The following is a 23,387-nucleotide window of genomic DNA, read 5'->3' on the forward strand; positions in this document are numbered from 1 at the left end:
CAGTCGAGTGGATTCCTCTGTAATGCAGCTATAATCCCTATTTTCTCGCATCTGACTTGCCAATATAAAACCAGAGCTTCTTTGCTTCCTCTTCTGGCAAGACTTCTGATTTTCTCTGAATAAAAGTTGGAATAGTTCATTATGCCTTGCTTGAACTTTCTCAAAGTCAAGTTGGGGCGGTACCCAGCCGGCATCATCTGAATGCAGCAGCTCCTGTGTGTATTCTTTTACTTTATGCCAATCCTTGTACTGAGAAAGCTGAAGTCTGTACCTTGATAAATCGTTGCTTGTAATTCGGTAAGGTCAAGGTTCAGAAAGCCCTAATTTGTGCCAATTTTCTGAGATCTGTGTCAAGAGCGGGACTTATCCCTTCCTTCCACATGTTTTCAGGGCATGAGAGCAAGTCCTGTATCGCTGAGTCGACTCGAGTCAAAGCTAAGTATGATTCAAGGTGACTCTTAACAAGAGCCGCCTCGTAGCATTTTGATAGCAAAGCTTTGTTTCTCTCTGTTATCGCGAAAGCCTTCTCATCAGAATCCATTTGGTCAAAGTTTGGTGGTAGCTCCGGCTAGACAATCCCAACTTCGTAATTTTCGGGTGGGCTAAGTAAGAAAAGACGGCCACTGGACTTGCATAAATAAACGCGGGCATTTATTATTGATACAAATTGCCAATCTATTATGCCGACGATAGTTGTTGGGGTCTTGGTTGCAAACAAATATATTGCCCAAATGAAAGTCCCCATTGCCATAGGATAGATAGGGCTGGTCTAGAGAAGCGTTGGAGGGTATTTAACTAACTAGCATGAGCCGCTAAATAATCTCGGTATTATTTATTATTTATTATATCTCCATAGCAGTTTCCAAAACATGAATATGTTGGAACAATTGTCGAGTGTTGTATTTATTATACATGCGCAAGGCCACGATTATTTAGCCAATGCAAGACCAAGGTCTGAAAGGCTCGACCCCTATCGATCCAGATAAATAAATACGCATGTTATTAATAGTATGGGCTGTAAGTTAGTACAGAAGGCTCGGATATGACAAACATGGGCCTATTTAAATATTTAAACACCACGACATGTTAGAGATATATTTCTAGACATAGGTTTTGACGGCGAAAATGCCATTTTCAAAATTCCAGTTCGTATTCTCTGCATGGTTGATTGCTCTATTTATTAATACAAGATTTCGGTCAAAGAATCATATTTAATGGAGGCTAAATATTTAAGCTAAATAAATAAATAAATAAATATTTAAATAAATATTTCATTTTCGTACCTATTTACATTAAACTCTTTGCCTCCAGCAAACTTTGGAGATAAAATTACAACTCTTAACACCCCTCACCTTACACACCCTACACACTAGCCATGCCTCCCGTTATTCGCTCTCTCAGTTCAGAGGTTTTCTCTCTTCTCTCTTTTAGAACCACAAGCACCAATGGCTCGTTGCGCGCGCTCATCGTCCCGATGAGCTACCGCAGCTCCGTCATCACCAGCGAGAAATCCACTTTCCAATCATCCTTTTACAACAGCAACCCACTTACACTCCCTCGTACAACTGCGCCCAGTTTCCGTGTACAACCATTCTCTACAACCTCCCACCTCTCCAAGAAAAAGGACAAGGGCAACAAGGCCTCCCGAAACTCAGACGGTGGGTCGGGCAGTGGCGCGGCAGAGGCAGCTGGGTTAGATGGCGATGATCCATTTGGATTTTCACAGCTGGAAAATGACATAGCCGGGGCCGTACAGAGGTTGAAAGATGATATTTCGAAGCTGAGGGCGGGCGGCAGGTTTAACCCGGAAGCGATTGAGACATTGCGCGTGGCTGTGAGCAAGGGGGACGGTAAAGGGAGCAAGGAGACAGTGAAGCTAGGAGAGTTGGCACAGGTTATTCCCAAGGGAGGGAGAATGCTGACTATTTTGGTAGGAGAGGAGGAGGTATGTAAATATACCGTTTTCTGTTCATTTTTTGTGCATCTACTTTTTACCCGCGCCGGGGGGGGGGACGGGGGGACCGAGAAACATTTCAAATCATGCCTCACAATTCTGTTCGAAAGATCCTTGAATATCTAATTGCCCTGCCATTGCTCCCGCAGAAGTCTTTCTTTCATATACTAATCCTTCCCTTCTAGTATATAAAACCCATAACCTCCTCCCTTCTCTCCTCCAGCCTATCCCTAAACCCTCAACCAGACCCACACAACAGCCTACAGCTCAACGTCCCCATCCCGCCACCAACCAAGGAGTCACGCGATCAATCGGTTAAGGATGCGAAGGCCGCCATGGATAAGGCATCTACTGCCGTGCGTAACGCCCGCGGCGCCATAAACAAGAAGCTGAAGAACATGGGCGTCAAGAAACTTGTGAGACCGGACGATTTGCATAAGCAGGTAGAGAAGATGGAGAAGATTGCAGAGAAAGGGCAAAAGGAGGTTAAAGATGTTTTTGAGGCGGCGAAAAAGGCCCTGGAGGCCTAGTTTTGTAACTTCTTGTTTATTTGTACCAGGGGGCGTGAAAACGGTCGATTGATCGCAGGGGTAGGTAGATTGCTGTATAACGGAGGAATTCAGGGTGCTGTAGGATACATACACGGGTTTTTGCCATTTTCTTTTTTTTTTTTTTTTTTTTTTTTTTTTTTTTTTTTTTTTTTTTTTTTTGGGAGTAGTTGGGATATACAGGTTTATATAAAGAGCTGCGCACATTATCTGAAGAAACACGTATCTAAAAGAGATATGCAAAAACCTGTGGTCGATATGATAACAATAGTATACAATTTATGAATCTTATTCGAACAAAATACACAAAATAACCTAGTAGGAAACAAGCCCTGTTTATTTTAGAAATGACCTACCCTACGCTTTGGCCCGCACAGCCTTAGGCTTCGGCAACGACTTCGACAATGCCTCCAAAAATTGTGTTTTATGGGATGACTGCCATGTTGAATTATTCGCCAAATTCCTCAATACATCTTTCATAACTGGGTGTCTTGCTCCGTGCTCTTTCACCCACTGCGCTTGCTCGGATTTGTACTCGCCCGAAACAAGTCGCGAAACCAGCTGCATCTTCTGCGTCTCATCAATAGGCTGAAATGACATGTCCTCCGGCTGAACCAGCGAACCCTTGCGATCCGTCAATTTATCCGCGCGCTCCGCCGCCATTTTCTGTGCCAACTCTACTGCCTCGTTTTTCTCCTCCTCGTTATAGAAATATGTCCATTTACCTTTATGGATGCGTTGGGCTAGTAGATCTGTAGGCTCGAAACCGTTGGGGTACCGCTCACTCATCCATGCTAGCCGTTCATGCAGTGCTTCCTTAGGGCCAGTCGTACCCATTGGCAAGGCCGGCCACGTCCGCTGTAGATTATCGATATTATAACCGTGCGGATTGTAGCGGACTGGCTTGGGACGGTCGCGCTCCCACTGTTCAAGAAAAGCCTTCTCGTCCGCTTCCTGCTCTTCCTTGGACATCTCGCGTTGTCCAGACCACCTGCCACTGCCGTCACTTTTGGACGACTTGTCCTGTTTCTTGCGGCGGGCCGGCCGGGTCGTTGCGGGACGCTTAGGGTTTCTGGCCCCGAGAGGGCCACTTCCGGGTTTTCTCAGAGTAGCGGGCGCGCGGAGGATATTAGTGGGTTTTGCGCCCGTTTGGTTGAGTCTGGAACCGAGTGCACGAGCATCGAGTGGTCGACGTTGCGGTTGGGGGCGAGCTAGAGAGCTAGGGGAGCGGGCATCGAGAGGTCGACGCTGCTGAAATTGTCGTTGACGGGGAGGGGGTTGGGAGTCGTCGGAGACACGGCGAATGAGGGGGGTGGAGGAGGATCGTGAAAATGTGGTGTCAACTTTCTTTTTAGCCGTCTCGTGAAGAGAGTGTAGACGGTTTTGTTTTTCTAGTTAGAGAAATGAGGGTTAGTATGAGGTTCTTTCGTTCAGCTTAGAACAACCAGGCGAAAACCCCAGTCCATTGGAACTATCTTCAACGTCGCCAAACCATACCTTTTGAGTCTGCATCATTCTCCACTGCTCTGACCGACGACGAAGAAAAGTGTCGGCCAGATCTAGCCGCTACTGCTCCCTGACTCCATTTGCTGGCCGCTGAGTCGACGATGGCAACCCACGGGCGCCCGCCTTGCGGCTTGAGCATATTTGTAAATTGGGCACTATCGCCCCGCAAGGTTCACGACGAACGTAAAACTAGTCCCCTTCACCAAATAGTTGAGTAAAGAGACCGGGGCTCGTCAATGCATGGATGCGGGTGCCGTGGTAAAGTGCATCGAGACATTTTGGTGAAAGATGAAGATGGAGCAGGGAGAATTTTAGTCATCACGTGACGTTTAGACATCCTCAGCAAGTTTGTGCCGTTGCCTCTGCATTGAAGGCGCATAACATTCTTTGCAATATTGATCAACGGTTCTACTCTCAACTCGCTGGATTTCCTCCTCTGGATCTACAGACTCCTTATCATTATTTATCTTAGTTTTTAAATTACCAGATCTCTATAGGGGTCCACCGCAACGCTAGTACAAAACCCATCATCACCACCAATTTCAACCTTTCCGGGGCAGCTCCATCCGCCCTCCCAAAATCCAGCCCAACCAAACCAACCAAAACCAAATCAAACGAGAAAAGAATATATATACGGAATGCTTCGCCGGAAACCCACAGCCATAACCATCACCACCGAAGACATAGCCGCCTTCGAAAAAGCGCGCCTACGCCAGCAACAACTCAAAGAGAACAACAACCAGCAACAAATCAACTTCTCAAGCAGCACGGGCAGCAGTGGAATCGGCGGGCCCTTTCAATCCAGCTCTGCGACGTACGATCCTAATGATGAGTTGAAGCCGCTGCCTGGTGATAAGGCGCGGATTGTGCGCACGCGAGATGAAAGGATTGGCTTGGGGAGAGCAGGGTGAAAGCGCTACTTTACCTTTTTCTGTCTTCTCCACCTTGGTTGGTTGAAGTGATCGAGTGGGATGAGCTAGAGCTGGTTTGAATAGAGGGTGTTTCTCTCCTTGGCTTTACTTAACACTCTTATGTGCCGCACTCGGATGGATCCATCTTTCTTTGTGGGCGGCAAGTTCCTTTGTGAGCTACCTATTCAGAGAGGAGCTTGCGGGGAGTGAACGAGACAAGAGGTTTCGAGGTGAAAGTGGAAGTGGAATCGGGGTGAGGTTGTGTGAGGTCTTCACCACCCCATGAGGGTGAACGATCGATCCCATCGTCCACATTCTCATTTGAATTCACTCATTGCGAAGACTGGACTAAAGAAACACGGAGCTTGTTTTAAGCCGATGGCTTCTACCCACCACTAGCTCATACTACCAGTTGGGAGTTGCTCTTTACCACCCGTCTCACAAAAACTGGGTATAGCGCACGGTCCAACCATTGTTTCCGGCTGAAGACCGAATAATTGCTTCCATTTCCCTTCAAACTCCTGCCAACCTGGAATTATACGGACTAGCGACAGCCCCAGGGCATTTTGCCCCATTGCAATGAGCGACCTAAAATAAAACAAAAATCCATTAAAAAGTTGAAGAAGGTAGAATATTCAAGTTACGCCATTTCCGGTTTTTCAACTTTATCCGACGAGCTTTAAATGTGATTTGGGAAGATGGTGGTTACATGGTTACAAAGGGTATGATCTGTGTTGGCAATGAGAGCTCGAGGGTTAAGAAGTTCAGTAACAGATGTTCCATACACAAATACCCCCCTGCCCCCATTCGCAAAACCGCGGAGCAAGCATGCATGCTGTTACGCGCTCGCCATCGACACGTGCGTGGGCGGGCCTTCTATCCCATCAACGCTAATGCCGAACGGTCTGCCTGGTTTGAAGGATATGGAGGCAGGACATAGTGAGGGGAGGAATGATGACACCTACTTTCTCGCACGGATAGCTGGCTGCATGAGCAAGGTGTTGCATCTATACGTGTAATTGCCAGGTCATGTTAAAATAGCCTTTCTCATTGTTTGATGCCTCATCTCTTTTGAATTTACCTTTCGAAACCATCCGTGAACACCGCACCTGTACTCCCTTCAGTTATAAACTCAAAATCGCAAAGGGGAAAAGGGGGCGGAGGAAATAGCTACAATAGATGGAGATAACAATATCTATCTATACACAATCACGCAATGTACACATCTTTTTGTTCTCTTTCCTTTATTCTGTTTTTTTTTTTTTTTTTTTTTTTTTTTTTTTTTTTTTTTTTTTTTTTTTTGGCTACGCTAGGTCGCCGCTTTCCCTCCTATCTCAAGATCGGATTTTCAGCAACTGAGCCAAATCGAATCGACTCAGAGGAAAGGGGACGTAGGGAAATGCCAGTTGGCCAAATCCTCACATCCCTCGTAAACCAATTAATAGAATAAAATTATAGCAAAAGATAAAAATAAAATATAAAATAAAAGAAAAGAAAAATAAAAAGAAAAAGAAAAGAAAAAGAAAAAAAAGAAATTCAAAGCCCAATCGCCTGAATCCTCAATGGAATCAATTGTCTAATGTACAGGCACATACGAAACAGGAACATGACAAGTAACAAATAGCCTCCCATCCAAACCATGGGCCTCCTTTCCAATAACAAAATAAAAAGGGATATGAAATAAAAGTTGAAATAGATGGAAGAAGGAAGGGAAAAGGTGAGATGAGAGGAAAAGGTGTGAAAAGAAAAATGGGTCTAGCGACCACATACAACATTTAGACACGGGTGTCCATCATCCTCTAACAGATGCGGGCAGCCGTTCCCAAATACTAGATAGTAACTTGTAATGGATACCCAGGCCTGGTTAAGAAACCGAAAGGGCCAGAAATATATATATATATATATGTGTGTGTGTATGCTAAACAAGAATAGTAATTAAGCAGAGCAGTAAGAACAAACGCAAAAATCGCACACATTCGTCCCATCATAGCAGAGAAAAATTAACATAAAACGCATCGATGTGTTCTCGTTCTTCGAAAGAAGCAAATGGGGCCGTTAAATATCGGGGTATATATGGGAAAAAATCTGTATGTTGTTTTTATCTTTATCTTTATCTTTTTTCTTTTTTGTTCGTTGATCAAGCATGGGTAAATGTTGGTATGAGTATATAAATGGTAATCGGATTAACATGATTGGGGAGTTGCAGGACCGGTATGATGTCACGATGTGATGCCTCGAGTCCGAAAACGACTTGGTTGCACCCCTGGACTATGATTGTCATGAATGACAAGCATTATATCTAAAATCACCTTAGATAGTCACCACTATCGATGCAAAATGTGTTTGGATATGGAAATGCATTGGAAACGGGAACAAGTTCCCGCATCAAGCTTGGCGCAACAGCACAATCTCTTGAATACTAGCACATGCATCTACCATATGGTCCGGAAGGCGGGTAGTCGTCCCATGGTATTTCACGGGTGCGTAATGGTGAGAATGGAGCGCTCTTCTCACATTCATCCGCGGTCCTGGTCCAAATTTACCTGATGATCCCACCTCCTTTTCAAGCCTTGTGGGTCGTATACACTAGCGACACTGCGTTGCCAGTCTCGCGCGCTAATCACCGACTGCATGTTGCTATAAGTGGGCTGGGCCATAGGTTGCGGGACAGGCATGGAGGACATCTTGGGCGTTTGAGAATAGTGCATGCGGTATTGGGCTGGGAGGCTCTGGCCGTCCTGCGAGGGGTTGGTTGCTGAGAGTGGAGGAGAATTCGTGCTGGAAGCATTGGATCCACCGCCAGAGAAGGCAAGGTCCCATTGGCTATCAAAGTGAAAAGGGGGGGGGAGGGTTAGTCAAAAGGTTCCATGTTTCATATGTATCGTTTATTATAGCATGGTTTCTGTTATTTCCCAGGTACTTACTTGATAATTCGAGTGGGATCCCAGGTGTTACTATCGGCCAATGGGATGTTGAGCAGGTCTTGGTTTTGGTCATGACTCTGCATTATCTCTTGTAGTGTAGGGCCGCCTGCCTTATCATTAACCTCAGCAGATATAGGAGGCGTGAGTGCGTGGGTTCCATATGCGAGTTGATTCTGTTCTGGGCAACTTGCAGCAAAGGACGAGGATAAGTAGTGAGAGTCCATTGGAGGACTGGGGTGATGTTGATCTGATGGACTACCATAGGGAAAGCTCCGTTTTAGCTCAAATGGCTTGTTAATATCGGCCGAAAACGCTAATCGAAGTTGGTTGATCGACTCTTGTAAATCGGGAACAGGCCATGTAGTTGCACATTGCTCGAGGAGACGCATGTGGCGGGTGAAATATATCCTTGCATCGGAGTTAAGCTCGGGGTCAGGGGAGGTGATCGCAATCTACCGGTTACAAGGTCAGAAGACAACATAATGCGGGGTGCACGACATTCGGTTGTACTCACGAGATGCAACATCGTACATGTCAAGATACCATATACAGTAAAGCTGATACCGCGCTGCATGTAAAACAAGCCGTTCAAACCAAAGGATCGTATAATCGCTTCCTGTAGGCGACAGAGCTTTTTTGCTGAATTATAACAGAGAAGCATATGAGTTCTCCATTTCCCGCCAGCGGCGAAAGATTTCGATGCCAGAAGTTGAGGACGGTGTAGGATTATGGTGGAAAGGTGGAAATGAGAATGCATATTTCCCACAAGGTGGGATGGAAGCCATGGCGGAGACCCATCTGGCGGATATGTGACCTGCAAGTCGGGCGGAAGGTTGGCGAGCCAGTCTGGGATTAGGGTGTTGTTTTCTATAAATCGAGGATCGGCTCCCCAGTCCGGTTGTCTCTTGAGCTTATGATATGAATCTGTGATCAGTCGAATGCTGCGGACATTGCGTATAAAATAAGCAAATAATCGTGACCTTTCGATTTCAAAAGCGTCTAAATTGGGAATATTCAATGAAGTCCCGTATTCAACAGAATCTGGATCAACTCCAAAATCCGAGCGCCCTATATTTTGAAATTAGAACTTCGTCATGAATATGGAGATATGTTTTCGTACCTTGAGGACCACCGATCATTGTTTCGACCACCAAAAGGGCTTGCCATACTCTGGTTTGGACGAGGCATTCAACTGTATCAAGCCCACAAGGTTGTCCTTCAGCATGATAGCTGTGGTGTTCATGAAGATCGAGGTCCTTCGCCATGGAAACCATAGTCTTCACCGTCTGCCAAGAGCGGTAGAAGTAACCTTTTTTCGGGGAGCCCTCTCTAGCTTTTAGGAAAAGTAATAAGGCCTGGATCGTACTCAGTCGAGGAGCTTCCATAAATGCCGCTTCGTGCCCTTGTAAAAGTTAATGGTAAGAACTACGATTATTTTTCTCTTCAAGAAGACTCACGATTGCCCAGCGCAAGCCACTGTGCTCCTTGCGCGGGATCATCCGACATCCTCCCGGCACAAGCAAATATGCCCTCTAAAAGAAGGGGCGATATGGATGTTTTATCGGATTGCCATTGCTGATATAAGTGGCCTCGATGCACGACAGGTACATAAGGGTGGATATGGGTAAAGTAAATATCGAAATATTTCATAGCGTCGTCGTCTGATGGCATCAGTTCAGGGGGTATACGAATAGTTGCGCCAGAGGTCGAAATAAAGGGTGGGAGCTTCGCGTCACCTTCCTCTGCGGTCGGAACTTCCGGATCTTTGTCTCCTTTTCGAGGTTGCCGGATATAAGCGGCTTTGGAAAAGAAGCGTTAACAATAATTTGGTTTATATGCAGAAGAGAAAATATAGATATTAAGTGTGGATGGGAAAGCCATAAATAGCTTTGGATACGAAAAGAACTGGCAAACAAAGTCACCAGCTGTAATTCTAATGACATACCAACACCAGTTTCGTCTATTTTAAGATCGCCAAGTGCATCGCTCAGATCTTCTGCATTTGAATGTTCAGATTTCGCATACGATGTAGTGTCCACTCTCGTTAGGAGTTGATGAGGTGGTGACGTAGTGTATAGGTTCGGGTTATGTTGAAATGTTTGGTTATGTTGCATAGGAACAAGATGCGGTGGAGAGAGGGCGTGATATATATGCCGGGGGCTTTGCGCATGTTCTGTATATGCTTGCGCTTGATACAACCGGGATTCCTCACTATAGCTTCGGCCGCCTCCAATACTCTGAGCATGTGTCCTATCAAGAAAAAGCGGTTGGTGAGATATGTTCTGGGAGGAAAGGTCTAAATCTGCGGAATGAAGAAGATTCGTTGGCGGCGGCTGCTGACTCGACTCAGGCATTTGGCCATGGGATGAAAAATCGCCATCCTGGCCGATGGTTGGGGGGATGCAAACAAGTTTCAATCGAGTACACGCGGAGCAGGGCCAGGTATTGGTGGTTGCAGCATCGCATTTAATCTTTCGTTTGCGACAGCCATTGCAAGCTCTCATAACTATCCAAATATTAGTCCAAAAATATTCCCCGAGCGCGCGAAAAGTCAAGGTGTAAAGCATACCCTTGAGACGCTTGTGTCTGTTGTGTTCGTCCACAAAAACATAGTCTACGTATGCAATTCACGTCAGAATCAAAACACTAGGCGCATTAACACCACGGATACCAGCAGGACAAATATATCCCTGCAGTAACGCGAGTTTCTCTACAATGCGTAAGAGCAACGAGAGCTTACTCTTCTGGCCCTCGGCGGGGCCCATGCTAGGGGGAACAAATGAGAACGCCTGCATCGGCACAATCGGGAGCGGAGCGCTGACCGAGGCCACAAGTAAATGGGACTTGCTGTGGCGGGCAGTGCGAAAGTATTGCAAAGGTGGTAGAAGTCAGGCCTGGGCTATGGACAGCTGAGCCTGCAGCCGCTGTGCAAGTGCCACTGTATCTGACACGCGTGTGGGGTTTCAACGATAAATGTAGACAGAGTGGGACAGGCGTGCGATCGTGCAAACACGGATACTGATGTTCTAGCGCCTAGGAGTAATCGGAGGAGGTTATTGAGATGGGATCGTAGAGCGAAAAACCATACACCGGGGATTTTCAACGGTGTGTTATTTACCCGCTTCCCCAGGTTCATGGTAGGTAGGGGAAGTTATGCGCGGCTCCCAAGGTGAATCCACAGTTTGGAAGGTTCTGGGGCAGACCGAGGGCGCAAACCGAGGGCGCCAGGAACGCGGTGAACAAAGAGCGGGTCGATGAGACAGGAGCACGGGGCTTATCCTAAACACGAGGAATAAGGCATTGGCAGTCAGTACTCAACACAGTCATTATTGGCCGCATTATTTCGCAGAGTCCGAGCGGAATGAGGATTGTGGGGAGGGGGGATGGGGTAGAGTCGAGGAGCCTGACTGAGGGGGGTGGAGGGAGGAGGCGAAATGCAAAATGGCAGCTTTGCTAACTAACTAATCCGGAAACATGTGAAGCGCCCGGTCACGGGATTATTAATTGGGTTGGGTTGTTGTGCGTAGACTCCAGCTTCTTCAGTCAACGCAACCAGCAATCGGTCAGCCAGACACGCGAGCAGCGGATCGATCCGTGGAGCCGGAAAAGCACCAAGGCGGGTGATTCAGTCGGCAGAGTGTGCGGGAAGCGGAGCTAATCATTGACGCCACATACTTTATCTATGACACCAGGGATGTTGACACTTTTGTGCGGAGGAGGGGAGGGAGAGGGGATGGTGTGACTGACTGTGGGTGAGAGATGTGAAGAGTAAGTCTTAAAAAACTAAATAAAGGGGTGGGTGGGTGAAAAGGACGAGAGAAGATGAGGCGGCTAACAATGGGAGAGAGGGGCAGAGAGAGAGGAGCGGGAAAGAAACAACGGCGGCAAGCGTTTCGTCTCTCCAAGTCACTCCAGAGAACTCAAGAGATCGTACTGCGCTCCGTCTGTCTGACTATAATATTAAGACTGTGCGTCGTCAGTGGGCCTCCGCTAGAGCGTTTGATCCCCTACAGGCAATAACCTCTAGCAGGGTTTCAGCAGATATACCGTACAGCGCCAAAGGCGTGTGCTGGTGGGATAGGGATGATAAGATGATCCCCCGGTTGGAGATACAATCGGACGTCTCGGCGGAAATCCCCACGGTCCAGGTGAACAGCAAGAGCCTTCCAATCCTTAATATTATTCATTTTGCTTTGCCACAACTGATCAAGGGAAAGCGGCGCTATTTTAGTACGGCGGCCAAGCAGGCAGGAGAAAGCACTTCTAAGTGGAAGTTTATGTTGGAGGCGATTGATGAGACAGTGGCATGGCTAGTAGACTACATATTACGGTGGTGCGGACCAAGTCATCGAAAGGGGATTTCGAGAAGCTTCGGGCCCAACAGATTTTATTTCCTTTTTATGTTACGGAGCGCATGGCTGTTTGCTACGACATCTATCTCGATACCTCTCTACCCAGCAGGTAGCGTGCTGTCACTCGAGGATGGGGAGAATCAGGAACTAACAAAAGGGATCTTAATTGAAGTGCAGTGAGGAGAATGGGAAGCAACGTATCTCAGAGGCGGATCGGTTCGCTATAGGGTTTGCTGAAGAGTTAGCCTTCCCTTCCAGGCAGATTGAAGGCAGGCATCGATGCCCAAGGGTGTCCGGCTGCGTCCACCGGTAATCCCATGGGTGGGTGGGTATCTGTGGCTCTCTAGTCAGCTAAACATATGGAAGCGACGGCATCCATGGGTCCATCCATAACTAATAATTACGTGCTGCATAAATGATGGTGGCTGGACGGGCGGCACATCGCTGCTTGTACGGAGTACAGGTGCAGGAGTGACCCTGTGATTTGGGAAGTTTGTGTTGCAGTTGCCCCTCCATTTTCCCGCGCTCATCTGCTGCCAACTGGTTTATTTTTGCTTACAATAATGATTGAATTGCCCCACGCAGCTCCAGGCTCTAGAAAATATGGGAAAGAAGCTGCATGGTTTCAAGTCAGGAGGCTCTGTGACCAGATCTTCTCAAGGTTGCCGACTCCTCACGGACACTCACTCCCTCCCTCCCCTCCCACAACAAAAAACTACAAATCCGGGATCTTCACCATGAGCGGAGTGAGAAAGTGGGGAAAGACTGCGAAGGAGCACGGCGTAATTTGGGGGTGGGGGTCGTTTGAAAAAATAAGCAGCCATGAAGAAACCGGAACTGGCTAGGCCGCACGGAATTGAACCCCCTATTTTGAAATAGAATATAAAAATACATAAAATACATAAAGTACATAAAGAATTAAAAGAAATAAATCTCTCAATAAAATAAAAACAATCCAAGCATGGATTCCAATTGCAGATATGATATCCGCAACCTTTGGCAGATTTCCGCGAGCATAAAACAAAGCCAAAGAAAAGGCTTCAGAAAAGTTCTCAGCCCCAGCTTCCAGAATAGCCTATTCTTCCATGACCTCCCTCCCCTGCCTTGCAACCTGTCACGAGGCGTGGCTTAGAAGGATAAAGAAATGGATGTTCCAGGCAGAGGACAAACCTGCTGCGCCTTTTGATTGTCACCCATTGACATTCCGCGAAAACGGTGCACGCAAGCACTGGTGATATTTATTTGCAACACTCGGCGTGGGAACCCTGCTACATTCCCCTGGAAAATGTTCAAGAAGATCATTATTCTTGAAACTTACGTGGGGAGGAGATGGGGGTGCCAATAAGCGATGCGGGTCAAGCTGGAGACGAAGAGATGTGCCGAGATTTTCAACCCAAGAGCCCCACACGCCAATGCCTGGCCAGGGATCAATTTTAGGCTCATTCTCTGCGCGAAGGGCTTCTTTGACTAGAATTATTATCCATGTCTGGTCCACAAAAACAGCTCATGAAGAACGGATGAAAGGCGTCGATCCTGAAAGTGGCCAACATGAAACCTTCTCTGCAGAATATCTATTGATGGCGCTGCAATCCCGCCATTATTGTCCGGCTCTTGGGGATATCCATTTCGGCTACCCCGGGTGTCGATTCCAATATTATTTGCGATCCATCAGTATCAAGTGTGGTATGTTGGTGATGTCGGAAAAAGCCCTTTTCCCATCTTCGTTGAAGATGCACGGTCGACTAAACTGAGAGTTCCACCAGCATTATTATTGTCCGCATGCCATGCTGTGCGACGCTATGATTATGGTTGCGGCGGAGTACGTGACGTTTGGCGGGCTGGATGGATGGAGGGCTCTTGATCACGTGAGTCATTAGATAATCATCACTTCGCAGCCACTGACGTCAGCCGCAACTGCAACCTTCCATCTGTCGTTATCCTGGCTTCTTCCATGTGTGTTGACTACATACATACTTGTCCCGACACAACCCAGAGCAGACATCATTAGGGGCTACTATAACTAATTGGCCTTTCAGATCCCTTGTCCTTCACGGGTACCTCGTCCATCTAATCCCCGACTCCCGGCTATTTATTCATTCTCTGAATGGACGGCTTAATGCAGCTTCCCCCATTCATTACTCGCTTGCATGACTTGGCTTGTTAGTGGCCTGCACTTTATACTTCCTGAAATTCCCCTTAGTTGCTTTTGTGGAAGGATGGAAGGATGCCTTGTGTAAAAAGCACTGGCAGACACAAGAGGATGGCACATCAGAGCATTCCTGACGTGCAACCCCATAAACACCGTGGGAAGCAAGGAGCCTTCTCTACCATTTGCCCGGTTCATCAAGTGCAGCCCATGCATATATGCCACCCCATGGCTCCGCTACTCAGGACGCTATGCACGGATGACACGCGGCGGATGATCCAGCAATTCCATCTCCATTGGTTGACGGGACAAGAAAATTAATTGATCTAAGAGGATTCATGAACTTGCTCAACCAACCCAAGATGCAATTTTCAAAGGTCTCAGGCCAGCCCTTTTGAAATATGAATTCGAAACCGCAAATAATTTGGAAGATATTAGCAAGAATCTTCAACGCCATGATACGGGGTTCATGGTTGGCCGAGCCCCTAATCTCTCAGAGGCGGCCGATGGAAATCTTGCGTTGCCGAAAAGTATGAATGATAATGCTTTTTATTTTGGTGAAAAGGATGAACAGGAATGCCAGCGCAGGGCTCTGAAAACTACCCCTTCAATCACTTTTTAAATCGTGAAGAAAACCAGAGACAAGAGAATTAGAAGTCGGACCTCACAACGTCCATATGGACAACCAACCGAGTATGGCAAAGAATCCAAAATCTGGTACTTATACATAACGGCCGACCATGTCCAATATTTGAAAATCGGAATGCTAAAGGCCAATTTCACCCCCGATACTCTTTTTTTTTCTAGTCGATCATGATTTCTGGAACAACATCCTAATAATTTTTTTTTTCTCTGCCAGAATTCAGAGGCCTCGCTATTTCACTGGACAACGTCTACTTTTAAATTCCTCATACTCCAACAAAATGCAATCCCAAAAATGGAAAGACAAAATTCAAATTCTTTCAACAAGAATTCATGGCCACAAAGTCGAGCATGGGTGCTTTACAGGGCTACCCTTAACCACGCAGAAACCCTGAAAAAAGTCTGGCCTTGCCCCGTCTGTTGCCGTATCATCTACCATCTTTCTCCATCAAATATGGTACCCAAGAAACACCAAGGGATAAAAATAACAAGCGACACTCGCAAACAGGCACTATTCCTTGAAATCTGAGAAGTATACATTCCCTCTACAGTCTAGCCTCTTCCCACCCTTTCAACGATTGATGCAGCCAGGGTAAGTAAAATAACCTCTAGTTACCCGCTACGCTATCAACTTGTTCTATAATCTTTGGCCTCTGAGGAGAATTAGGGTTTGCACCTGACGCTCGGTATCTCACACTTCGATCCGGCTTTCAAATCAATGGAGACAATAATACCCATGTCATGTGCAGGAATGCTTTACAAACATCACTTAGCACTTTTCGCTTAAAGTGCGACAATGCCAAGGTGAAATAGCCACTGCAGCGGTTTATTTATCATTGCTTTCCCACAAGGAAAGTGTAACCTTTGCTCCGCTACATCAGCTCCATACACAAAAGTGTAACGTTTTGCTGCGTTACTCTAACTCCATCCACAAAGATATGCCCCTACCCTAATCTAAATTGTCGGGAATTTTTGGAACAAATCACGGTTACGTGTAGGTGTTATTGAACCTCATATCGACAATTCTCTCTCTACAACCTTCCGTTGCTGTCGCTGTCGCTATTTTTATGTCAATGCACACTTGGCGCTTGAAATACGTTATGGTAGTAGATAGGTGTTTCAGCAATTCCCTGAGCCAACTAGGAATCTCTCCCAAGCAGCTTTCTGAAAAACAGACTCGAGCTAAAAAGGAAATAAACAAAAAATCATCACTGACCTATGAAACAATTCCTGTTTGATTTGACCATTACTTTAATCCTCACCGTACGGCATATTTTCACGAGGCTCCATAGACGTTTGCTCTATCAATGTTGAACAAACATGACCTATGCAGCGCTGGTCCCCTTTAGTGAGCATCTCCGAATGTGGAATATTATATAGTCTCAACCCTGAGCATCCTGGCCGCAGAAATAATCTGATGAGGTCTCGATTCAAGCTCAAAAGCTTTCTTCCGAAACACCGGGGACCCTTTGCCAGTCAAAGGCTCGATAGCACTCCTCTTGCATAGAATATCATGATGCTAAAGGGACATATTCATATGGGATCAGGGAAATTATGGAGAATCCAGGAGATGATTAAATTATAAGTCCTTAGTCATTTCCGACTCATCTTTTTGAGGTTGGCATCTTCAATCCATATTTATATCACCATGCCTTCCTCCTATCTATCCCCTGCTCCCGAACAGCTCCGTGTTTCTGCTTAATGAGTAATGTTCGTCGCTGTAGAGCTTCCCTGAATTAGGTTCAGTCTCACCAAGAACATCGCCAGAATCCATTACCGCCACTCTCAGAAGCGTTCTAATTTTCTCCTATAGAGATTTTCCCCCTTGTCTCCGCCTGCTGTCATCATTTAGGGCGCGCTAGTTAGTTAAGATTTGCCTAAGAATGTCTGTATGTCAGCGTGCAGGCCGAGGGTCGGCTGCACCCAAAAAGGAAACTTGCGAAGTTATACGAATCTCCAAAGTTTCACCTGCACACAAAAGCGTGCCTTGGTTTTATACCCGTGTGAGATTAAAACATCAAAGTTCGGTCTGCCATTACCAAATGTTATATCCTAATTGCCTCCAAGTTTTGCCGCCCCATTTTCAGCCAAAGATGAGGGGCTTATTTCACTTTCCCTCAATGGAAAAAGAGTAATCCCATCACAGCCGTTACACACAATGCCGAAGCCAACCTGAAATACCTTCACAAAGCTAACTAACTAGCTCCCATGCTCCCGTAATAGGGGAAGAACTCCGGTGGATCACTGGATCAGAGGGTATTCTAGTTTCCGGCTAACTACTGCCACTTGCTCAAGAATAGAAACCTTGGAACAACGCTCCCGTCGTACACAGACAGGAACCCACTTCTTAAACAAGGTGCCTGACGTGAAGGAATCGCAGAGCTCGCGGGCTCTCATAATTTTGTTAATCTAAACTTCTATTAGTGCTTACTGGGTGTCGAGGGAGGGGGGCCTACACTTCTGAGTCTGCACAATGCGATGAAACATGTAAGGGCCGAGCCAGACGAAATGTCCATTAGTTTTCTAACTTCAGTAGCACGTCCGCCACGGCCTTCCATTTTGTTTAAAAGGCCCGCACATTTACTTCAGAAGCAAAAGCGAAATTTGGTGAGCTAGGATAGCAATATTCCACACAGTCGTCCAGTCTTTGCAAAACCTTAACAATCCATGGACCGTCTTGCCCAGCCCAGCATGATGAATGCTCACTAACTGAATCATCCGTGCCCCTCATGCCGACGCCTCGCTCTCTAGGCTCATTGTTAGCTATTAATGTGGTCTATCAGTGGTGGGGACTAGGAATATGAGCTTATATCCTAGTAGGGACGGACGTTAAGGGGCCATCCCTGATATCTTGCAGAGGCCCTTTCAGACAATGTGAAGAGGGATGCGCTGGCTGGACAGGCTGCTCTGAAGGGAAGCCTGGTCTTCAGATGGATTCCAAGAGTGGGATGCTTGAGGTGGCGGAACAACTGGCATAAAAAAGAATGGCTTTTTGACAGCCCTGGATGTTCCTCTTGAAAAAAAGGGGAGGGAACTGTTTAGTAGCATTTGCCGATTCCTAGGTATGTCCATGGAGAGCTGCGGTGGGTTGTTCATCATTTTGCCCCATGATCCAACAAAAGTTGAAGCGCACTTCATTCAGGGGCAATAATAGTAGATGCTCAATCGGCCTGCTGAGACATGCATGATTTCGATGGCAGGAGCTGAAGTTCTCTTCTATCATTATTACCTCTCTAGAAATTTGCGATGTTTTAGTAAACTCAATGGCGGGTCGCATAGAAATCCGTTTCATACAGTGATGTTTCAGGTATATTTAACTAATCCGTAGTTAACAATTCCGCAGTGTTGGTGATTACTGCATCTACCCTAATCACGTGCCACCCAACTTATATATGGATAGTTTCACCTTAGATAGATTACCTCCAACACGCAGAGTAGTCACGTGAAGCAGCATGATGGTCCCGGATCTCCTATTGGCTGAGAACACTTCCCGACTCTAATATTCCGCCCCGCAACATATCCGGAACCCAGATCGTCCCAGTTTACATCACTACATCACCTACACAAAAAGCACAGAAGAGACTACAAAAGGAAAGGAGTTCCAAACGACTACAAAAATGGCCATGCAAAATTCAAACCCCACAATCCTCAGTGCAGCGGACCTCCCAACCCGCCAACAAAAATCCCGCCACTCCGCCGCAAAAGCAGAGTCACAGTATAACGGCGGAATCTTTGCCCATGAACTCCAACCCACCTCAACTCTTCTCCACGATCCCTTTGCTACAAGCTACATTAACGGCAGCTCCTCTGAATCCGAAAGCGACAGTGATGATTTAATGGAAGAGCCCATCGACGAGCAGGAAATATACGGTACCTACACCTCCCCCCTCCCCCCTCCCCTTCTTTCCCCACCCATACTGTATAATAATACACCCAACTCCCAAAACTAACCAAACACAACCCTCCCCCTCCCACAGACCTAATAGCCACCATCGCCGACCCAGAACACCCCATATCCCTCGGCGCCCTTGCCGTCGTCTCCCTCCCGGACATCTCCATCAAGCCCTCCCTCCCCAGCAACCCCGACTCCCCCCTCCGCACCGTCTCCGTCCTCATAACGCCTACAATAACCCACTGCTCCCTTGCCACGGTGATCGGGCTAGGTGTGCGTGTGCGGCTGGAGCAGTCGTTGCCCCCGCGCTTCCGCGTCGATGTGCGCATCAAGGAGGGCACGCATAGTACGGCGGACGAGGTGAATAAGCAGCTTGCGGATAAGGAGCGGGTTGCGGCTGCGTTGGAGAATGGGACGCTTATGGGGGTTATTGGGAAGATGTTGGAGACTTGTCAGTGAGTGAGGATTGGGGGTTTTGTCTTCTTTTCTATTGGGCATAGGGGTTATTTTCTTACTTCCCGAGGGAGGGCGTTGTGTTATCGGCTCTTTCATATAGAGATTGGATGGCGTTGGGGTTTCTTCATTTCTTATCTATTTGCTTTGTTGCTGTGGGAAGGAATTTGGATTGCATGCTTTCGATTGGGAGAGGGAGAATGAGATGAATGATATGACATAGTATCTCCCATGCCCGGATGTGTTCTGACAGAAACCGGGATTATTTATTTCATATCTAAAATTCTATACATTATACCATTTGGGTTTCATTCAATGCTTTTCTTTTCTTGCCCACAAATATAAATCAACCCCTACCTTAATTATACATAAATACCTGCAACCCAACCAAAATGAAATATTTCTTAACATATCAAAGCTACCTTGAAGCAAACAAGAAAATAGTAACCCCGGGCCAAAAAGATCGAAAAATAAAAAGAAAAAAAAAAGAAAAAAGAAAAAAGAAAGAAAGAAAGAAAAGAAAAATCTGTTAACCACTACCCCTCCCCCAAAACCCCACTCTCCCTCAACCCCTTCCAAAGCTCCGGCTCCAAAAACTTACTAACACTCACATCCTCCGCTAAACCTTTGCGCCTCCTAGTCTTAAGCACAAAATCCCTCGCCGTCGCCATCGCACTCGCCATATCCAATGGCCGCAGCTTCACTTCCCTATCCAACGGATCCCCCGGCACGACACTCCACTTATCAAAGACAAGGCTTACCGTCGCCTGGCCCTGCGTGTGTATGCGCAGATCCGTCTCGAAGCCAAATGAGTCGATGACAGGGACTAGGCCGCGGACGGCGTACAGTGGTGTACCGGCGATGGGGCCGTCGGAGAGTACGTGGCCGCGCCGTCGGGAGAGGACGGTGTAGATGGCAGCGACGGAATCGGCGGGACCTGTCATGGCGCAGGTGTAGATGGGTTCCATGAGGCGTGGGGAGGCCATGAGGAAGGAGGAGTAGACGGCGCGGCGGGCTGTGGGGATTATTTGGCCACCACCGCGGAAAATGGCTTGGTCGGCGAGGGAGATGTCGGTCAGTTTGAATTTGGTGTTGCGGATTGCTAGGGTAGGGGAGATTGGTTAGATTTTGCGCTGGAATGGTAGGTTGGTTTTTTTATTATTTAGAGATGGGAGTGGAGACATAGTCCTTGACTTACGTTCTTCGCATAGGGGTCCTTCTCGAGTTCCCCAGCTGAAACCCTGCCGTATGGAATCTCGCACCGTCCCTAATAGCTTCTTATCTACTTGAGACGGCAAAGTGTCATCCTGGAGGATATTAGGACCCATTTCCTCAGGGCCAAATGCCCAAATACTCCGCGCAGCCAACTTATCCCAGTCGTAATTTTGTTCGAAAAACTGGGCGACTCTGCGAATAGGGTCGCGTATGCTGACCCGTCCGCTTTCGATGTCTTCTGCAATCCCATCATCTAGAGGCTCTGCGATCATTGTGATTTTGTTTTTCTTGTTGGGGGTCATGGCGTAGCACATAATGGCTGATGTTTCGACGACGGTCTCGCAGAAACGGGTGACGGGGTCTGAGACCTTAAGTTCCATCTCTGCGTAGAGGCGGCGGAGGTCATGGAGGACGCAGTCCATGTAAAGTTCTCCCGTTCCTAGCACAATGTGCTCACCAGATTCCTCGACCTTCGTAGATATTAATGGATAGCTCTTGTTGATTTTTCGAAGGCCCTCGAGCATCTTGGGGAGTTCAGAAGGATTGATGGGCTCAACTGCAACTTTGAAAACGGATTCGGTCATGTGTTTTATTGGCTTGAAGATATAAGCGTCCTCATCATCTTCAAGTTTCAAGGGAACCAGCGTAGCGGTCTTCACTATGGAGTTATCAACCCCAGATAGAAGTACCCAGTTTCCGGCAGGGACACCGCTCGTAGGGATGTTGTATCTGGTCTCTGCGATCCACGTATCCGCTATTGTGGCAATGACCATATCCTCCTCGTCGTCAATGGTGTATCCCTCGCCCAAAACTCGTACTTGCTGACCCGGTCGAGCAATACCACTCATGACTCTACCAAAGGCGTCGAACTTTGATGCATCCGGTGTACTGTATAGTTTTGTGACCTGGATTACCAAAGGTCCGTCCTGGTCGCATGCTGACATTGATGCCGCAACTTTTGTATCCAGAGGCCCAGTGTAGTATTTTTCGAGCATCTTCTGTGCCCCCTCTTTAGGCGAGGGGATGTGCTGGACCACCATGTCAACGAACCCGTCAACAGGTCCAAAGAATTGTTCGCAAACGAGCTTTAGTAGGACCTTTGCATCCGATTTCAGCTGGGAAGGCTTTAGGAAGATTCCCAGGGTTGCTAGAGTCTCTTTAAGGTCCTCCGGGCTCTCGGAAATGGTGTGAGAAAAAAGCTTGTAGATAGTTTCCAAAACGAAGTAGACAAAAGTCCGTTTCGACTGTTCTTCAACGCCCTTGCGGGTGAACTTCCTGCTCTTAGGATTAAAGAAGATATCACCCCAGAGGCGGGCGCCAAATTCTGCAATATCGATGCCCGGGTAGGTGTCGGCATACATCTTGGCAAAAGATTGCAACGTGAAGCACCAGTTCATGCTAGTGCAGGCGAAAGCGACATTCCCTTTCTCTGGGCTCAATCTTCTCTTTTCACCTTGGCCTGGTAGAGTCCGCTCAATTATAGTGTTCACTTCTTCGACGACATGTTTCAATTTGAAATAAGCGTCTGTAGGTGGAAGTTTCAGTTCGAGGATGAGCCGATCCATCTTGTTCACAACCAGCGTGAGAGGTAAATCCTCTAGCACAGCATACTTGATTATCTGCTCCGTATTGATCTGGACCCCTTCAACCACGTCAACTATCAGGACAACACCATCGACCAATCTGAACGCAGCGGCAACCTCGTCGACGAAATTTACGTGCCCGGGTGTGTCAATAATATTGAATAGATGCGATTTCCCGCGGGTGCCTTGTAATACCAAGCTCATGGGCGCAGATTTCATAGATAAGCCCCGTTCCCGCTCGACAAAATGGACATCCGTATATCGTAGTTGCTCATCCTTCCGCTTCCCAATCCTTTTATCCAGCCGTTCTGACAGATCGTGCGTCTGCATTACCAGGGTATCCATAAACGCGGTTTTTCCATGATGCAAATGACCGGCAAGGGCGATGTTTCGGGTTTGGTCAGGGAAATTTAGGAGGTCGGTCATAAATTCGCGAGAATAGAAAACGGACGGCAGATCCGCCTCCTGGACCGCGAATTTCTTCTGCTGGACGGGCGCGATGATGGGCTGGGTGAGCGGTTGCGCATCTTCCTCCTCGACAAGTGTTTCCACGCCTTCACCATACACCTGCTGGGCCGTTGGGTAATATTGTTTATCTTCATGTAGGATGACCGCATTCGAAGGACCTTGTTCTGTATTGATTTTGCGATATCCATGTCAGCGCTCAAAAATCCAATATACAATGTCCGATAAAACTGACAACAAGGATGTGTTCAATTCCGCATGCATATATGTGATCATTACCATCTATTTCCATCAATTGCTGGTCATGAGCGACTCCTTCTCCGGCCTCTTCACCTTCCTCCGACTCGAGGTCATAGGCGTAAGCGTCTGGACGAGCTTCACCATGCCTAAGCTCATCTTCCGATTCCTCAGCCTCCCCAATGTAGTTCCCGAACCTGCGCAACACAAAACCGTTAGCGCGACCCTGGTAGAGGAGCTGCTGAAACGCTGCTGCCTTGAAAGTGAAAAGCACCTACTCGTCGTAAAGATCATCCATGATGGCTGCAGCAGATTGATGCAAAGAAGCGCGCGGTCTGATTACTTGACGGAATGAATCATTTCGCGAGCACCGGTTGCTTTGTAGAAGAAGTGTAATACAATATCTCACAATATTGCTTTTATAAATCGCAGCAATGGGGTTGGCGGGGAAAGCAGAGGTTGGTGCTTTGACTGGGTTTTGGCGTGGAAGCTTGCGGTGGACAGAAGGTTTCTTAGCTGGATATTTACTATGTAACTACGTTAATATTAAATAGCCTCA

At 47.2% G+C, this 23,387-nt stretch overlaps 8 protein-coding genes across 10 annotated transcripts; 4 read left to right on the forward strand and 4 right to left on the reverse strand.

Moving 5' to 3' along the window:
• Positions 1–34: 34 nt before the first annotated feature.
• On the reverse strand, positions 35–541 carry BDBG_16261 (uncharacterized protein; the record flags this gene model as incomplete). Its single annotated transcript, XM_031724252.1, has 1 exon — positions 35–541. The coding sequence occupies one exon, from the start codon at positions 539–541 to the stop codon at positions 311–313; it is 231 nt and encodes a 76-aa protein (XP_031576178.1). The 3' UTR covers positions 35–310.
• Positions 542–1,030: 489 nt separating this feature from the next.
• BDBG_00979 (ribosome recycling factor) lies at positions 1,031–2,631 on the forward strand. Its single transcript, XM_031720135.1, has 2 exons — positions 1,031–1,945; positions 2,140–2,631. The coding sequence occupies exons 1-2, from the start codon at positions 1,376–1,378 to the stop codon at positions 2,482–2,484; spliced, it is 915 nt and encodes a 304-aa protein (XP_031576179.1). The 5' UTR covers positions 1,031–1,375; the 3' UTR covers positions 2,485–2,631.
• On the reverse strand, positions 1,199–5,387 carry BDBG_00980 (uncharacterized protein). Its single transcript, XM_002628026.2, has 2 exons — positions 4,000–5,387; positions 1,199–3,893 (listed from the first exon to the last, which is right to left on the reverse strand). The coding sequence occupies exons 1-2, from the start codon at positions 4,145–4,147 to the stop codon at positions 2,860–2,862; spliced, it is 1,182 nt and encodes a 393-aa protein (XP_002628072.1). The 5' UTR covers positions 4,148–5,387; the 3' UTR covers positions 1,199–2,859.
• BDBG_00981 (uncharacterized protein) lies at positions 4,647–4,919 on the forward strand (the record flags this gene model as incomplete). The annotated part of the gene is made up of 1 exon (XM_031720136.1): positions 4,647–4,919. One exon carries the CDS (start codon positions 4,647–4,649, stop codon positions 4,917–4,919), a length of 273 nt encoding a protein of 90 aa, XP_031576180.1.
• A 628-nt stretch (positions 5,388–6,015) lies between the features above and the next one.
• On the reverse strand, positions 6,016–12,881 carry BDBG_00982. Of its 2 annotated transcripts, XM_031720137.1 has the most exons (10): positions 12,755–12,881; positions 11,306–12,528; positions 10,584–11,122; positions 10,413–10,457; positions 9,789–10,349; positions 9,301–9,642; positions 8,964–9,245; positions 8,358–8,911; positions 7,844–8,295; positions 6,016–7,742 (listed from the first exon to the last, which is right to left on the reverse strand). In XM_031720137.1, the coding sequence occupies exons 3-10, from the start codon at positions 10,636–10,638 to the stop codon at positions 7,436–7,438; spliced, it is 2,598 nt and encodes an 865-aa protein (XP_031576181.1). In that variant the 5' UTR covers positions 10,639–11,122; positions 11,306–12,528; positions 12,755–12,881; the 3' UTR covers positions 6,016–7,435. The 2 variants fall into 2 exon arrangements, with proteins under 2 accessions (XP_031576181.1, XP_031576182.1); XM_031720138.1 differs by lacking the exon at positions 12,755–12,881 and having other exon boundaries at positions 6,200–7,742; positions 10,584–12,223.
• On the forward strand, positions 10,788–13,146 carry BDBG_00983. Of its 2 annotated transcripts, none has more exons than XM_031720139.1 (2): positions 10,788–11,611; positions 11,698–13,146. In XM_031720139.1, the coding sequence occupies exon 2, from the start codon at positions 11,935–11,937 to the stop codon at positions 12,373–12,375; it is 441 nt and encodes a 146-aa protein (XP_031576183.1). In that variant the 5' UTR covers positions 10,788–11,611; positions 11,698–11,934; the 3' UTR covers positions 12,376–13,146. The 2 variants fall into 2 exon arrangements, with proteins under 2 accessions (XP_031576183.1, XP_031576184.1); XM_031720140.1 differs by having other exon boundaries at positions 10,937–11,611; positions 11,690–13,146.
• A 461-nt stretch (positions 13,147–13,607) lies between these two features.
• Positions 13,608–14,056, forward strand: BDBG_16262 (uncharacterized protein; the record flags this gene model as incomplete). Its single annotated transcript, XM_031724253.1, has 2 exons — positions 13,608–13,878; positions 13,959–14,056. 2 exons carry the CDS (start codon positions 13,608–13,610, stop codon positions 14,054–14,056), a joined length of 369 nt encoding a protein of 122 aa, XP_031576185.1.
• A 5,724-nt stretch (positions 14,057–19,780) lies between these two features.
• BDBG_00985 (elongation factor 2) lies at positions 19,781–23,355 on the reverse strand. The gene is made up of 4 exons (XM_002628031.2): positions 23,107–23,355; positions 22,871–23,025; positions 20,527–22,758; positions 19,781–20,430 (listed from the first exon to the last, which is right to left on the reverse strand). The coding sequence occupies exons 1-4, from the start codon at positions 23,124–23,126 to the stop codon at positions 19,865–19,867; spliced, it is 2,973 nt and encodes a 990-aa protein (XP_002628077.1). The 5' UTR covers positions 23,127–23,355; the 3' UTR covers positions 19,781–19,864.
• Between the last annotated feature and the right edge of the window lie 32 nt (positions 23,356–23,387).

This window comes from Blastomyces gilchristii (assembly GCF_000003855.2).
Source record: "Blastomyces gilchristii SLH14081 genomic scaffold supercont1.2, whole genome shotgun sequence".
NCBI lineage: Eukaryota > Fungi > Ascomycota > Eurotiomycetes > Onygenales > Ajellomycetaceae > Blastomyces > Blastomyces gilchristii.

Bases quoted from the DNA above. Each gene is read 5' to 3' on its own strand.
- BDBG_00979 (XM_031720135.1), top strand. From the start codon at position 1,376: ATGCCTCCCGTTATTCGCTCTCTCAGTTCAGAGGTTTTCTCTCTTCTC. The intron at 1,946-2,139 runs GTATGTAAATAT...CTTCCCTTCTAG, and splicing joins TTTTGGTAGGAGAGGAGGAG to TATATAAAACCCATAACCTC.
- BDBG_00980 (XM_002628026.2), bottom strand. From the start codon at position 4,147: ATGCTCAAGCCGCAAGGCGGGCGCCCGTGGGTTGCCATCGTCGACTCA. The intron at 3,894-3,999 runs GTATGGTTTGGC...TTCTCTAACTAG, and splicing joins GAATGATGCAGACTCAAAAG to AAAAACAAAACCGTCTACAC.
- BDBG_00982 (XM_031720137.1), bottom strand. From the start codon at position 10,638: ATGCAGGCGTTCTCATTTGTTCCCCCTAGCATGGGCCCCGCCGAGGGC. The intron at 10,350-10,412 runs GTATGCTTTACA...ATATTTGGATAG, and splicing joins CAGACACAAGCGTCTCAAGG to TTATGAGAGCTTGCAATGGC. The intron at 9,643-9,788 runs GTATGTCATTAG...TCTTTTCCAAAG, and splicing joins AATAGACGAAACTGGTGTTG to CCGCTTATATCCGGCAACCT.
- BDBG_00983 (XM_031720139.1), top strand. From the start codon at position 11,935: ATGATCCCCCGGTTGGAGATACAATCGGACGTCTCGGCGGAAATCCCC.
- BDBG_00985 (XM_002628031.2), bottom strand. From the start codon at position 23,126: ATGGATGATCTTTACGACGA. The intron at 23,026-23,106 runs GTAGGTGCTTTT...TGTGTTGCGCAG, and splicing joins ATGGATGATCTTTACGACGA to GTTCGGGAACTACATTGGGG. The intron at 20,431-20,526 runs GTAAGTCAAGGA...CCCCTACCCTAG, and splicing joins AGGACCCCTATGCGAAGAAC to CAATCCGCAACACCAAATTC.